This window comes from Crocodylus porosus, unplaced genomic scaffold (assembly GCF_001723895.1).
Source record: "Crocodylus porosus isolate Cpor-Errol unplaced genomic scaffold, CroPor_comp1, whole genome shotgun sequence".
In the NCBI taxonomy this organism is placed as follows: domain Eukaryota; kingdom Metazoa; phylum Chordata; order Crocodylia; family Crocodylidae; genus Crocodylus; species Crocodylus porosus.
In genome coordinates this window covers 7,966,513-7,982,809 of record NW_017728906.1, presented here as the reverse complement: position 1 = coordinate 7,982,809, position 16,297 = coordinate 7,966,513, and the positions used below count along the sequence as shown (strand labels likewise).

Genomic DNA, 16,297 nt, shown 5'->3' with positions numbered 1-16,297 from the left:
CCTGATGCGGGCTACGAGAGCCGCGGGGAGACAGGCCCTGATGCGGGCTACGAGAGCCGCGGGGAGACAGGCCCTGATGCGGGCTACGAGAGCCGTGGGGAGACAGGTCCCAGTGCGGCCTACGAGAGCCGTGGGGAGACAGGTCCCAGTGCGGCCTACGAGAGCCACAGGAGAAGCCAGGATGCAACTGCGAGGGTACAGGCAGGCACGGAGATGAGTCCAGGGACCCATGAGGGCACGGGTGACTGTGGGACTCACGTGCAGCCCCAGAGGTTGGAGTGCACCGGGCAACTAGACAGAGCCAAGATACATCAAGGCACCGTGCCAAGGAGGGTTAGAAAGGCAACCTCCCTTTAACAAATTACCATCAAAGACGTGGCAGGCGAGATAGCGAGGGTGCATTAAACCCAATTTGGCATGGTAGGTAGGGGGCGCTAGGGGAGTTCACGGCACCCCTAGGTCGCGCTGCCACAAGGTCTCAAACAGAATCCAGAAAGCAATCTAGTTACGGATGGTGCAGAGAAGACTGAATCATTTAATGCATTTTTCACTTCTGTCTTTATAAACAGGACTAGCAACCAGATGACAAGCACAGCTGGTAGCAAAAATAAGGAAGGACTCAAACAGCCTAAAGCAATGGAAGAACAGATTGGGGGTTACTTAGAGAAATGAGATGCATTCAGTTCCGCAGGGTCAGAGTGGATGTGGTACTGAAGGAATTTACTGAAGAAATTTCAGAGCCATTAGCTATCCTCTTTGAGAACTTGTGGAGGTCAGGTAAGCTGCTGCTCACCCAAGACGCTGCTCACAAGCAGATGATTGGAAAAGGGCAAATCTAGTGCCCACATTTAAAAAAGGGAAGAAGGAGGATCCAGGGAATTTACAGTCTTATCAGTCTGACCTCAGTACTTGGAAAGCTCATGGAGCAGGTCCTCAAGGACTCTATTGTGAAACACCTAGAGGAGAACAAGGCGATCAGAAACAGCCAGCATGGATTCATCAAGAGTAAATGATGCCTAATCAATCTAATTTTTTCTGTGACAATGTGACAGGCTCTGTGCACCGGGAGAGAGAAGTGGACTTGATCTGCCTTGATTTTAGCTCCCACAACATTCTCCTTAAACTTAGGAAATACAGGCTAGATGATAATACTGTAATGTGGATATATAACTGGTTAGATCAGCATGCTCAGTGAGAAACCATCAATGACTCAACATCTAAATGGAAGGAGATAAAGTGGGGTTCCCCAGGGAGTCTGTCCTGGGTCCAGTACTGTTTAATATCTTAATAAATTATTTGGATGATGTTATTGAATGCATGCTTAATAAAGTTTTGAATGACACCAAATTAGGTGGAGTTGCAGATACTCTGAAAGGTAGGTCTAGGATCCAGAATTACCTGGATAAACTGGAAAAATGGTCCACAATCAATCAGATGAAATTCAATAACAGCAAGTGCAAATTCCTGCCCTTAGGACAGAAAAAAATGCATGCACAAATATGATTTGAGGAATTACTGGCTAGGCTGCAGCACTGCAAAGAAGGACCCAGTGGGGTAGGAGCTCGATTGCAGCAAGAGACAGAGAAGAGGAAATATAGAGGACTAGTCTGCCCACAGCCCAGGAGGGGCAGAGAAAGGGCCAGTAAGCCTGCAAGCCTAGAGGGCCAGAGGTCGGGGCAGGAGCCCATAGACTGAGAAAGGCAGAACAGGGAGACAGAGCCCATAGCCCAGAGGTGGGCAGAGTTTGGGGCCAGAGGGCCCACAGCCTGAGAGAAGGGATGAAGCCCAAGGAGCCAGGCCTAGTGCAGTGGATCTAGGCTAGAGGGAGTAGCCAGATCAGCGGAGGCAGAAATTGGGAAGGCTGAGGCTCCAACAAGGGAGCGGAGGCCTAAGGTGGCCTGCTGGTGTGGGGCAAGATACCCACTTAAATGATGACTGGAAACACCTGATAGGCATGGGTACAGCAGTAAGGGAGATTCAGAGGCTATGATTAGCCCTTAGAGGGATAAGCAGTGACACTGATACTAATGAGGAGATCTGATTTGGGAAGCCTTGGGGCAGCCTCCCTTTTCTGAAATAATCATTTCAACAAGGTGTGGCAGTGAGGAGAAGGGGAGATTGCCCAAATACAGCCAGGGAAATAAGGACTGAGAGAGATCCAGGGGCATTATGGCCACCCCGGGCTAGGACCCTGTTACATATCTATATTAGTTAAGGTTAACAAAGCTGTATGTGGGAGAATGGTTCAGACAAATCATTTAGTGAACTTGATCTAATAAAAATTTCCCATGACTGAAGAAGCTAATGAAGTTAATAATCCTCAACTGTTGCTTTAGGCAGTTTAATTTTTTAATGCAATATCTTAACAGCAATCAGTTATCTTATCTTTTAATGTGCCTCTACTGAATTAAAATATTGCTTCATGCCTGCAAGCGAGGGTAGAGAAATTAGCTCCTCAAAGCCATAGATGGTTAGAAATGTTTCATTTGAGGATCTCAAATGCTTTAAAAATATTAATGAATTTATCTTTCACTGTACTGATTTTGGAAGCAGAGAGTTATCTACATATTAAGAGGAGGAAGTAAAGTGCTAATAGCATAAATGACTTGCTAATGATCACACAGGATGGCTAATGATCACACTTATGGCTTTTCCCTTCTGCAGGATGTATTAGGGAGGTTAGTAGATTCACAGATGTTAGGGTCGGAAGGGACCTCAATAGATCATCGAGTCCGACCCCCTGCATAGATAGGAAAGAGTGGTGGGTTCAGAAGACCCCAGCCAGATGCCCATCCAACCTCCTCTTGAAGACCCCCAGGGTAGGGAAGAGCACCACCTCCCTTGGGAGCCCATTCCAGATTTTGGCCACTCTAACTGTGAAGAAGTTCTTCCAAATGTCCAGTCTAAATCTGCTCTCTGCTAGCTTATGACCATTATTTCTTGTGACCCCCAGGGGCACCTTGGTGAGTAGAGCCTCACCAATTCCCTTCTGCACCCCCATGATGAATTTATAGGCAGCCACCAGGTCGCCTCTCAACCTTCTCTTGCAGAGGTTGAAGAGGTCCAGGTGCCCTAGTCTCTCCTTGTAGGGCTTGGCCTGCAAGCCCTTAATCATAGGAGTTGCCGTCCTCTGGACCCTCTCCAGGTTATCCACATCCCTCTTGAAGTGCGGCGCCCAAAACTGCACACAGTACTCTAACTGCAGTCTGACCAGCGCTCAATAGAGGGGAAATATCACCTCCTTGATTCTGTTTGTCATGCATCTGCTGATGCATGATAAAGTGCCATTAGCTTTTCTGATGACTTCGTCACACTGATGACTCATGTTCATCTTGGAGTCCACTAGGACTCCAAGATCCCTTTCCGCTTCCGTGCTACCAAGCAGGTTATTTCCTAGGCAGTAGGTGTGCTGGACATTTTTCCTCCCTAGGTGCAGCACTTTGCATTTCTCCTTGTTAAATCGCATTCTGTTGTTTTCTGCCCATTTGCCCAACCTGTCCAGGTCTTCCTGTAGTTGTTCCCTGCCCTCCAGTGTGTCCACTTCTCCCCACAGTTTTGTATCATCCGCAGACTTGGACAGAATACACTTCACTCTTTCGTCCAAGTCACTGATGGAGACATTGAAGAGTATCAGTCCAAGGACTGAGGCCTGCGGGACCCCACTACCCGCCCCCTTCCAGGTCAATACCGATCCATCCACTGCCACTCTCTGGGGAAGACCCTCTAGCCAATTTGCCACCCACCAGACTGTGCAATCATCCAAGTCAATTTGTTCACCAGTATGGGGTGAGATACCATATCGAAGGCCTTCCTGAAGTCTAAGTAAATGATGACAACCCTGCTCCTGTGTCAAGGTGTTTTGTAACCTGGTCATAAAAAGAGACTAGATTAGTCAGGCATGATTTACCTGCTACGAACCCGTGCTGGTTTCCCCTCAGCATAATTTTTCCTGCTGGGCTGTCATATATATGAGCCTTAATAATCTTTTCAAAGACTTAACCAAGGATGGAGGTGAGACTGACTGGCCTGTAGTTGCCTGGATCCTCCTTCCTCCCCTTCTTGAAAATAGGGACCACATTGGCCCTCTTCCAGTCTTCCGGGACCTGACCCATGTGCCACAAGTGCTCAAATATTCTTGCCAGTGGTTATGCAATGACATCAGCCAGTGCCTTCAGTACCCCCGGATGGAGCTCATCCGGGCCTGCCGACTTAAACACGTCCAGTCTTTCCAAGTGACTCTACAACATCTCAGGGTCAACGTTTGGTAGTTTGGCACCCAGCTGTTGCCTCTCTACAATCCCATTGTGAGACTTGTCTTGCCCCTTGCTTAGGAACACTGAGGCAAAGAACTCACTGAGGAGTTCAGCCTTGTCTGTCACCAGTTGCTTTTCCCCATTCAGTAGTGGTCCTATACCTCCCTGGGCCTTCCTTTTACTCCCTATATATCTGAAAAACAATTTTTTGCTATCCTTAACGTGGGATGCCACCCTGAGCACTCTGATAATGTGTATAAAGTCCTTCCATTAAGGCATGAATTTCATTCAAGTTTCTAAAGAGCTCTATCCCCTGCACACAGAGGCTGGACCTGGCTGGGAGCAGGCCCTGTGTGGCAGCCCCTGGGCTCTGCCAGCCCACTCTGCATGGCCACTTTGCCCCTGCTACTGGCTGCTGCGGCCACTGCCAAGGCCTGGAGTGTGCATGGCAGCCTCAGGCAGCTGCCAGCAGCAAAGGCAGATGCCATGTGTTGGGGGTTGCTTGTGCCAAGATGGAGTACTTTACATTTCTTGACGTTGAACTTCATCAGGTTCTGATCCACCCAACTTGCTAGCCTGTCTAGGTCCACCTGTATCTGTAGCCTGTTTTCAAGAGTGACCACGCTTCCCCATAACTTGGGGATCATAGATCCTCCCATGTTTAAATCAGTATAGTTCAAAGCAAAGTTATTGTTTATAACTGAGCATCAACATTAAACCAACCAAGACAACTTTTTCCTACACACTTTTGGTCTCCGTATTCTAAAAAACGGAAACTTAGTATTTTAAATCTCACATTTTTTATCCAAGAAGTCAGTATAAGACCCTTCATGTATTACATCTGTGTGTTTTAAGATATCTATATAGATCTATATCTATATATTTTTAACCAAAGCACTACCTAGATATGTATACTTAAAATTTTATTTTAAATTACTCAAATGTGGATTTGGCTACCTCACTTGGAGACTCACTCTTTAAAATATGACCCTTTCAGTTCCATTACATAAACAACATTGTCTTTATTTGACATTGAAAGAGGCATGGCAATATTACATTACCTGAGCAGGTTTTCTTATTTGAAGTGCGTGCAGGTCGCACTACAATCAAGTACCTTGGCTCTGCATCTAGAAATAAAAAACCTATAATTAGTATGAATTTACAGTTTTTAAAAGTCAATCAATTTATTATTCATGGTGAACAGTTGAGCACATTCAATTCTTGTTTAATAATTTATTACAATCTGTGGGCACATTTATCTTATGATTTATTCATTGAGTATCTAGAAACATCTGAAACACCATCAGAAAGATTTTAATAAAAGACATGTCCCTGCAGTTATGCAGCTATGATCACATCAGTATAAGTATCCATATGGAAATTATTATTAAACAATAGGAGTGTCCAGAAAGGGACATGTATTACTATAATTCTAATGATATTGTTACACTCATAGCCGTAATGGGGAATTTCATCACATGAACAGCTCTTGATACATCAATAACCACTCCAGTTTGGAACACTATAGCAGCAGGTAAAAGCTTTTGTATTAGCCATTATATAGTTCACATTGCCATAGTATCTGAGGAGGCTCGTCTACAATAGAGCCTCTGTTACTATAGCCATGCTAGTGTTGCTATGTTGGCAGAGCCCCCTTATGAAAATGCAGCATCTAACAGCAAGGAGTACCTTTTCTGCTTGCATGGACATAAAAGACATACAGTAAGTGGACAAAAGTATTTTTCTGTTGGCAGGCTATATTGGGATAGTTATGTTGGCCAGAAGCAGGGAAAGATTGTAGTCTGTATCCATCATAAGATCCTGGCTAAACTTTATAAAATAGAACAAGCCTGAATGTCACCTCCCCATAAAATTCCTGGTGCTGCTTTATAAGGAGGACTTCCTGTGCCAGGGTTTTACAGACATTAAGACAGTATCAAACTGATAACAATTAACTACAAAATAGCTCATATTCAGCCATTACCCTACCCCCGGTAGAAAAATACCCCTAATCACTGACACCAACTACCAGCTGTCCTATTGGTAGTCTTCATGTTTTCCCTTTTCCTCTGCTATGAGTCACATAGCAGAAGTGGAATATTTTTATGATGATTCTGCCCATTCCTTATTAAAATGTATGATGCAGAAATCTACAGTGATGTTCCATATCCCTTCATGAACACAGCTGTAAACTGCAATGGTCTTAACTATGACAATGCTGCTCTGAAACTTTTCTTTAAATGAGATGCTGCTGAATTCTCTTTAACAACCATGAACATTTAAGAAAAAGAGAATGACCCAAAACTTCAATACAGCAATACTGCATAATAATTTTTACTTCTTCTTATTTTGTGACTTTAATTTTTCCAGTAATGTTTCTTCTACCTTTTCTGTTGCATGTGTCAAGGAGTGAAGTTAGCTAAACCACAGCCACCCCAGCTAATTAGTGCCATAATATTCAGACCATGAAACAATAAGGTCAATATATCTCTAACAGGGGTAAGGGATATGGGAGGAAAAAGATTCTGAAAAGTTAGGGAGAAACTTGTCACAATGCAGTGCACACAAATAATTGTACAATGTTGTTCAGAGGAGAAAAGCACTTTGCTAATCTCATCAGAAGTATGAAATTCAAACACACTATTAGATCTCATGAAATAGCCAATTATCTAACTATTCTACTTACACTAGAAATTACTTTCTCTGAATATTTTTCCTTGTAGCTTCACTAGAACAAATACTTTAGTCACATGTAAGTCCATAGTTCCCCCCACAGCTATTCAGAAGTTTCTGGTCCCATAGAAAATTCAAGTGGCAGAAGATTAGAATTCAGAGAATGACACATCATTTTTAAAGGATGCATTTAATTATGTAGACAGATACTCCTTAAACCTATAAAATAATTTCAATGATCACAGTAATCATGTGTGTATCTCCCAGAAAATAATTTGATTTTTCATCTTTAGTTTAATTTTGTACTATGTATAGCCTGTTACAAAATTACATCTTCCTTGAAGTTTTCCTGTAGCAGTCAGCTTCTCAATAAATAGTTGTTTTAGTCTGCACTGTAGCATTACTAATGTAGACAAAGGTACCACAATGCTGGGCAGAGTATAATCTGCAGAGTGATAATATAGCATTGTATGTATTCATGACCCTTGGGTTATAAATGCCTGGGAATAAAATGTGTTTCTTCTAATCTCTACTTGTCTGCTGACTCCTTTGGTGAATGTGGGCAAATAATTTGGAATATGACTCAGGTTCCATGCCCCTACAATGAAATAAATATGATAGTTACCTGCCTCAAAAGGATTTTGGAGGTTTAGTTGGTGAAGTACCATGATAATTTTGGACGGAGGCATTATACAAGTGAAATTAATGCTGTTATAAACTTCCTCTGAGTATTATGTTCTATGCCAGGGGTCAGCAATGTTTTTGGGCAGAGTGCCAAAAGCACCCACAACCTTGACCTGTAAGAAGTTGGGGTGCCAAGGGCAGATGGTGAGGGAGCCATAAGCACCAATCCTTATTATGGTAGCACAGCCGCGGCCTCTTCCTTGCCATCTGCCCTGAGGCACAAGTGCCAAGCAAAATGCCTTTGCACACAGCCTGGCATCTGTGTCAGGGGTAGCCTACCCTGTTCTATGCATTGGTATAGCATTCAGCACAACAGGCACCTCAGGAAATGAGAATCTTGGGTACTGTTATGATAGAAAAAATACTTAGGTGACAGCAAACTTACACTTAGCAAAATTCTGCTCTAGTGGAGTTGTCTGGGTGCCAGCCAATTGTATGCCCACCACACTTTCCAATATTTACATATCTTTTAAATTTAACCTTGGGGTTTTTCTCAGAAGAAACGCTCCTAAAAATTCTTGTCAAGTTTTTCTCTTTCAATGCAAGATTTGCCATCTCGATCTTTGTTCCAATTTAAACTTTCCATTTTTGGCCTGGGAATGAACTGTACAACTTGCTGTAAAAAGCCAGGCATGCTTTGTTTAAAAAAAGATTTAAAAGTAAATCACGTGGCTAATGGCCGGCTAAATAAAAGCTAAGGTTTCTGAATAGTTGAGAAGTTTGGGTTTCACATTTAGCCCTGCTAGAATAGCATTCCAGTTCCATAAGGCAGGAGTTGCAAATACAGCTGCAGCTGTTTCAGTGTCAGAGTCATTTGTTGGCTGCATGTGTTGATGGAGGACCAGCTTGTAAATCCTGTGGAAATATTGTCCTTCATAGGAAACCATGAAATGGAGCAAATCAAGCTTCACGGTTATTTTTACACAAGGGCTAACAAATTTTCAGTACACTTGATACAATCTGGAAGAGCACAAACTCATGTGGTGAGAGGCCAGAAGTTCAAATGATGTTTCTGGCACTGAGCACCAGATAACTTCACCCCGCAGCTTAGAATAATACACTATTTGATTAAAACAATGTTGAGATGGTGATGATCATTACAGTTTGGGGAAATTTAGTTGAACTGACAAAAACCCATAATATAGGTATACTCAAACAATGTTGACCCTCGCTTTTACATTGGTTTAGCCTACCTCTAACTTAAACTGCACCAAGTGAGGAATATACCAGTTTAAATGCATCTGCAATGATGGTTGCGTTGATTTTACTGCATTTATTGTAAGCCTATGTTAGTGTTGTGGCACAAATGAGGAAATACAGAAGCGGTTAAAATTAAACAATGGCTGACACTGCTCTAATCATCCCTTAATTTGAAACACATTTTTGACTTTTTAAGATTTTTAGAAAGAGGACAGTTTGCAGCACACTCTGCAGTATGCTGTCTTTATCCAGGCTCAAAGCTGTTTGCAACCATTAAACACCACAATATCTATCCCTCTAGGATAGGTATTAGGGATTTTTCAGAGGGGTAAACATAGATAAGAGAAATTAAGGCCTTATATTTTTCAGAATTTTATACTTATGCTGGTGCCCAACTTTAGATCCCTATGCCTGAATTTTCCAAGAGCTGATTATTAACAGTTCCCACTAAAGTTTACTGGAGTGATGAGTTTTCAACACCTTTTAAACAATCAGGTCAGATACTGGACACCCAAAATGAATGGGCACTTGAAAAAGTAAGCCTGAATGACCTCCCAAAATCAGATCAATAGCATCAAAGCAAGAAGCAGAGTAATGGTTCTGACTCACAGGATCCAGCTTGCTACAATACAGACCACCTATGCAAGTTACAACCTATAGCCAACATTTTCAGCTCCGTAATTAGCAACATAAATTACTGTCTTGATTTTCAAAAGTGTGAGAACCAAATCTGAGAGTGGTGGACATTCAGAACCTGTAGAAATCTAGCTACGTTTGCATTAGTGCCTACAAAAATGGACTGAGATATCTGACTTGGAAGTATTGATGTGGTCTTCCCATGCTCCACATCTAATCCTCAACTGGAAATTAAAATGCATTTGTGAGATTGTGTGGCCTTTTAATGTCGCATAAAATTGACTCTTGAAGAAACGCAAACTTGATTCCAGATCTTGCCTCATTTTTTTTTTAATTTGGCTCATGAAATGTGCATGGTACTTCTCAGAATGCACTAAGATTGCACTAAACAGCATGCATTTTCATTTTAAAATGCCTACTAGCTGCTTGATAGATGTTATCTAGACTGTTGGAAGTTGATAGTGTTACCCTGCCTTTTCCACAAGTGATTCAAGTTAATCCTTTGGGAGGAGTCGGGGGGAGGTGTCCTCTTACCTAAGCCTTGGGCAGGAAAAACTTTGTTTAAAATTTGAGAAAAAATGATGTGGTCCAACTCTGAGAACACCTGTGTGGCCACCTGTGTTACCACAAAGCAGGAGGGATTTAAAAGAGTAAACTTCTCCCTCCACACATTTCAGAATAATTCAGATAAATATTCAGGACTGATGTTTATCACATTGTTCATTGTATCAGGTGTTTGTGTTCTATATTTGAAATCTATTCCCAGCAGAAATATTGTATGTTGGGCGTTGGTTGCTAACTCATCTTGTGGATTGGCAAGAATACAGCATATCCACATTTTCCACCGAACTCATAATTTGCTCTATAACAGCATCTTTAAACGGACTTTTTTCTAGTGTAATAGACAAAACTAAGAAGCACTCATTGTCTGAGGTTCAGATCATAATATTAAACTAAATTGAAGTCAATTATGCGTTAAAATGTGTTCATTATTGTTAAGGGAATGATTTAGAATCTGGAATGATTTCACCAGACAGCACAGTTTACATAGTGGTGTAGACTCAAACTAAGATTTGATTCAAAACAGAGCTAATACATATATTTTAATGCAAAAATATGCTTTGAGTTTCTGAATTAGAAGTTATTTTCCAGCTTAGCAGAAGAACTGTAGTTATTTGTACTGTATAAAGCATCCAAGCATCACACACATAACGAATAACATATTCCCTTAAAATACCTCTGTGAGACAAGGAGATATTATTTATCGTATACATGGGAAAGCTGATGCAAAGAAAAGCGGAGTACTTGCTCCATGTCACAGAGGGGCCGGGTCCACATAAGTAGGGGCATGCCCACAAACAGTAGCAGCACAAATCTGTCTTTGCATTTGTCCTGGCACTTGCCACTTTGGCATGGGTTGCACAGTTTTTTTTCCCCAGGACTTTTTTTTTTTTTTGCTACTGGGATTTCCCAGTAGCAAATTTTGGCCTGGAGCTGCAAATTAGCAGCACTGTGCACTGATTAATGTGCAACTTGTGCAGTTTGTGGTGCTGCAAATTGATTTGCAGAGTCACAAACCACACATGCCTTCAGATCTGGATCTAGCCAGGGAGTCTATTGCAGGTTTAGTTCTTGATTCCCAGTTAATTTATTTTCCCTCCCATTTTGGTGAGAAGGTCAGTAAGTCTTTATGCTGATTAAATAGTAGGTTTGCAGTCCCCAAAAGCATGGACCTCAGTGACAGTTTTTAGAATATTTTTACCATGTGGAAAAATGAACATCACTCTGAGACCAGCCCCTTATCTCGCAGGGCCTGAATAACCAGTCAATGGACAGAGAGAACTCTAACATACTGCCCTACTGTAGCAAGACTCTGTCATCCCTAGTATACACCTATGGATGAAGCCTGCAATTCAGTAATCTATCTTGCTTACATAAATTATATGAACGGCTAATAAGAAACAGCAAGCTAATTGTTTTGCTCTTTAAGGACTGCTCTCTAGCTCAAGCAGTATTATAATGAGGAGGAGGAGGAGCAGGAAGGGAAGGTAACTGGGAAAGGAGCCCCAGTTGCCAACCCCGGGGGGCGGGGGGGAGGAGCGCCAAAATAGCAGCAGTGTAGCCAATGATGCCATTTCCACCATACCTCTGAGTTCAAGGCCTATTTTACCCCAGATTCTTGTGCAAAAATAATAGCGACTTTCGTTGGTCTGTTGAAGTAACTATTGTGACTGAAAAAACAGAACACTAAAGGATATTAACTTTTTAGGAAAGACAGAGATAGAGGCAAAAGTGTGAGAGGGCAAAAAATGAGGGATAACCCAGACAAAACAGAATCTGTTTACATTATTATCACGGTCAGGAAGGATGCTAAAAAATGCTTTGTTGGGAAATGTTGGGATTTTGCTGTAGGCCCTTAGGGATAGATTTTGACATAGACATATGTCCATCAAATTGGACATACAGTACTAGCTTACTGTTTTCAGTACTGAGAGAAATGATTCCAAAAATTGTATCCTAATGGGAAACTTAGCTCCCCAGATACAGAATGCATAGCAAATGTTACTACAATCCTGATATTCTTGAAGACAATAGCAGACAAATTTCTGAACTGAATAGCTGTTAAATCAATGAGAGAGGGATACTATTTTAGACCTTGGTTTTGGTAAGTAGTCAAGATGCTATAAACGAAAAGGGAATGATAAATACAAGTAGGTCTGTAACCAATTCTGAGGCAATTGATTTATACTCAATTTCAAAAGGGCCTAGTTTTGTCAATTAAAAAAAAAAAAACTAGTTAGGGAAGTCGACTGGCCTGAAGAGTTCAGGGACCTGAATGTAAAGGGAGCTTGGAGTTTCTTCATGTCAAAGGTGCTAGCATTATCATGAATCTTTCTTAAGAAAGCAGAACAATTAGTAGAAAGGGTTGCTAGACTTAAGTGGACAAAGAACCACTTCAAGATGTAAACAGGGTTGATCACAGACAGATGAAAATCTTAGAGGTCAGGAAATGCAGAGTGATAGTAAGAACCACCAAAGATAAAAAATCCATATAATTTACACAGATTACTAAAGCAAACAGCATGAGATTCCCCAGGCATATCAATGAAAAGAACCACAACAGACGTGGAAGCAAGACTTAATGAGCCAAATGCACTGAAGTAGGGGAGAATACATATGCTCCCAGAGTTCTGTAACAAGTGATGCATGCAATTGCAGGTCCGTCAGGAAGGATCTTTAACGATTCGTTAAGAAGGTGTGGGTGATACCGCATAAGTAGAGGAAAAAATACAATACACATAAGAAGGGTGAAAAAGAAAGATATGGGTAAATACAGGTGTGTTACCTAAAAGAAAGGCTGAAAAAATAAGATTATTTAGTCTGGAAAAGAGAAGACAGGGGGATTTGATAACAGTCTTCAAAAAACCTGAAGGGTGATTCTAAAGAGAATGGAGATGGGCTCTTTGTGGCTCTAGGGGACTCTAGGACTAGGAGCAATGGCCTCGAACTTCAGTAGAGAGAATCTAGGTTTGAGATTGGGAAGAGCTTTCTGACTATGAGAGTAGTCAAGCATTGGAACAGGCTACCTAGAGAAGTTGTGGAATCTCCACCATTGGACATTTTCAAAAGCAGATTAGACAGACTCATAGCTGAGATGGATTAGTCAGAAATTATCCTGCCTTCACCAGAGAGCTGGACTAGATGAGTTCCCTTCCAGCCCTACTTTCCTATGATCCTATATGGACATTAATAGCATGCAAATTTTGAGAACAAATTTTCAAGGAGAGCCATAAAGGTAAATGGAAAATGAGATAAAATGGCAAAGGAGTTCATATCAGACTAACTTGATACTGATAGCTTTCTTTGATAAAATAACTTGCTTTTCTAAATGTGGTTAACCTCATGTATCTGGACCTCAGTAAATCATTTGATACTGCTGTTGGGATTCATGACCCAGATACTTTGTTCTGGGTAGACCCAAACCCTCAGACTAACTATAACCTTTCCACTCAATAATAAATGAATTTTATTGATACATAGTGATAGCAGGTAAGAATAATACAAGCAGTTCTATATCTATCAGTCCCAGGGAAGTCACAAGAGTCAAGGTACGTCTGGCCAGAATGTGAGCTTCACTCTGAGGGTCTCTCTTGAATGTCAAATGTCAGCAGTTTGGAGGTTGGAAGCCAAGGCTTACATCTGGACCCCCCACCCCGCCCCAGCAAGGTGAATGAGACAAGCTGGTGGTGAGCCCTCTGCCCGTGGTGCCTCGGGTTCTCCTCTCAGGGACCCTTTCTTGCTCTAAAATCCCTTCTTTTGTATTCTTCTCCCCTCCTGATGACTCTTCATTCATGGGCATAGCTGACTGGTCTTACCGTGGTCGTCATACTGTCCATGTTCTGTCCTGTCAGCATATTCCTTTGTTTCACAAGCCCATTACATGCACACATTTTAATTTGGGCTTTTCTGGTCTTCTCTTAATTCGGTCTGTTCTCCCAAACTGGAAATCTCAAGGGAACTGCACTTGGGCACAGGGTGCCTCAGCATGAGAACTGGCTGCTGGCCAGACCTACACTGAGGAACCCTGTGCCCAAGTCAGCACCCCCTGCAGCACATGGAGCAGCAAAACAAGTTGTGCCACTACTATTTGTGCTGCTGCAAATGCACGCCCCTGCTTGTGTGGATGTGGCCCCTGCTGTCATACTGTGGCCTCATTATACATAGTATAGTGAATGACTGTGATGTAAACATTTCTGAACAGGCATAACTGGTTCTTATACATTAATCTTTTTTTGCAATATACCTTCAAATTGACAATATTATTTTTAGCTATTTTCAAATCACTCTCAGAGTGAATAAACTTAATTCAGAATGGTAACATTTTAGACACCTTTGTAATAATGAGGCATAGTTGTATAGTACCAAAATAACCTACAGGAGAGTATAAACCACAACATGAACAAGACTTCATGGAAGAAGTCGTGTGGAATGTCATCAGTTCTGAATACTTGTTCTTGCTACCTCTGTTTTCCTGATTTTTTTTCAGGCAATCTTAAGTTGTTAGTGCTCACAGATACAACAATAATCAGCTTCATGCTTTTATGTTGTACTGGGAACCCGGGGAACTCTCAATTTGGAACTCAGCCAGTGACTCAATTTAAAACTGTCTCTGAAAACTGCTCTAAGTTGCTTCCCTCTATAATAGCCCTTCAGGAACTACTTTAGCTGCCAGAAAAGCACCAGCAGAAAATGGTATTCTAAACATCACCTTTTCCCCACTATTCATATTCACTGTACTACCTATTCCAGGATGGCACAGAGTTGTATGGTTTCATACTATCCAGAGAGCCTTTAACACTGTTTTTTCCATCTGCTTTATGGCACCACAATAATACTTAGTAGCTGAAGGGTGGGGAGGGAATCTAGGTGTTCATAGATAAAATCCTGGCACCACTGAAGTCAGCAGGAGTTTTGTCAAAGGGTCAAGATTTCACACAAAGGTTTATATCCAAAATTTAGTTTTTATTAAAATAAAAGATGGACAGGGACACACGGAGAGGAGATATCACATAAATCCACTAACACTGATAATACATAATAGAAACAAGCTAAATTATCAATTTTCAATTTAAACAAACAAACAAACACAATTTCCTCTTCCATATTTATTTAGATTAATACATAATAAAGTGGCACCTATCCCAAACTCCAGTTAGTTCTGACAGTTCTTAAACACAGTAAAACTAGTAGACATACTTCATCCAAACAAGAAATTAAACCAACATTAACAATTTGAAAGACTGCCATCCTAAACCATCTTTCTGCCCCCAGAAGTATAATAAATTAATTAAATGTCTACCACCAGATTCCTGTTGCAAAGGGATGCTTGCTCAACTGCAAATATGTAAGAGCTAGGACATCAGGTCATAAGGATTGCCATTGAGTCAGGCCATTAGTGTACCAGTATCCTGTCTCTCACAGTGTCAGAGTGGATGGCGAGGAGGGGTAAATGGTGTGTCCAGAATTTTCCACCTTTTGTCCTTCTCCTGCTGGATCCAGCATTCAGAGGTTTAGGAAATTCTGATTTAGAGGCTGAGCCCCTATCTAAATATCTAACAAGAGACCTTTCCTACATGAATTTGTCCAGTTCCCTATTGAACTGGGCTAATCTATCAGCCTCCACAACATCTTGTGGCAATGAGTTCCACTAACCAGAAGCACAAGTTTTTGTATGTTTGACTATACATACAGATAGATATAAATGCATGAACCCTTTCTTGAGCTACAAAGGCAAATCGAGTATGTATAAGTGAGCATCAAGGGGTATAGGTGCATAGTGAAAAAGCTCAGATGCTTTTGCACAGAGAACTTTGAAAGGAAATCATTCACAACACAAGAGGAATAAGTATCAGCCAGTTGTAGAAATTTGTACCAAGACTGCAAATTGCCACAATGTAATTGGCACTATTTTAGCTTCATCTTCAAGAGAGCTTACCAATGGACAGTGACACAGGCATCAAGTAGGCATCAAGATCTAGCAATTCAACCCATATATCATGTTTACAAGCATTATAAACTCTGTGCCCCGTTGCCATTTATGCGTTGCATTAACCTTTTACAGCACTATTTTCCTGTGAAAATTAATAGTGCCTGGGGGGAGAAATCCCTTGAAAAAAATTGCATAGTTGTAGTTTCCCACTTTGGACTATCAATAATGTAACTCACAGCCTCATGTTTTTTCACTCTTAAAAACTGTATTCTACAGGATAAGACCATACTTGCATAACTAAGGTAGGAGAAGCAATCAGAAATTAAGTATGAGTATCTGTGCAAAGATCCATACATCTAGT

At 41.4% G+C, this 16,297-nt stretch overlaps 1 protein-coding gene and 1 long non-coding RNA gene across 8 annotated transcripts in view; one reads left to right on the top strand and one right to left on the bottom strand.

The window, feature by feature from the left end:
* Positions 1-16,297, top strand: part of LOC109305646 — a 473,981-nt gene that overhangs the window by 161,831 nt on the left and 295,853 nt on the right. The window lies entirely within an intron of this gene.
* Positions 1-16,297, bottom strand: part of ABI3BP (ABI family member 3 binding protein) — a 282,301-nt gene that overhangs the window by 214,230 nt on the left and 51,774 nt on the right. For all 7 annotated transcript variants that reach the window (XM_019528652.1, XM_019528653.1, XM_019528655.1 and 4 more), the window contains exon 3: positions 5,315-5,380. In XM_019528652.1, coding sequence (XP_019384197.1) covers positions 5,315-5,380 — 66 coding nt within the window. The remainder of the gene's footprint in view (positions 1-5,314; positions 5,381-16,297) is intronic.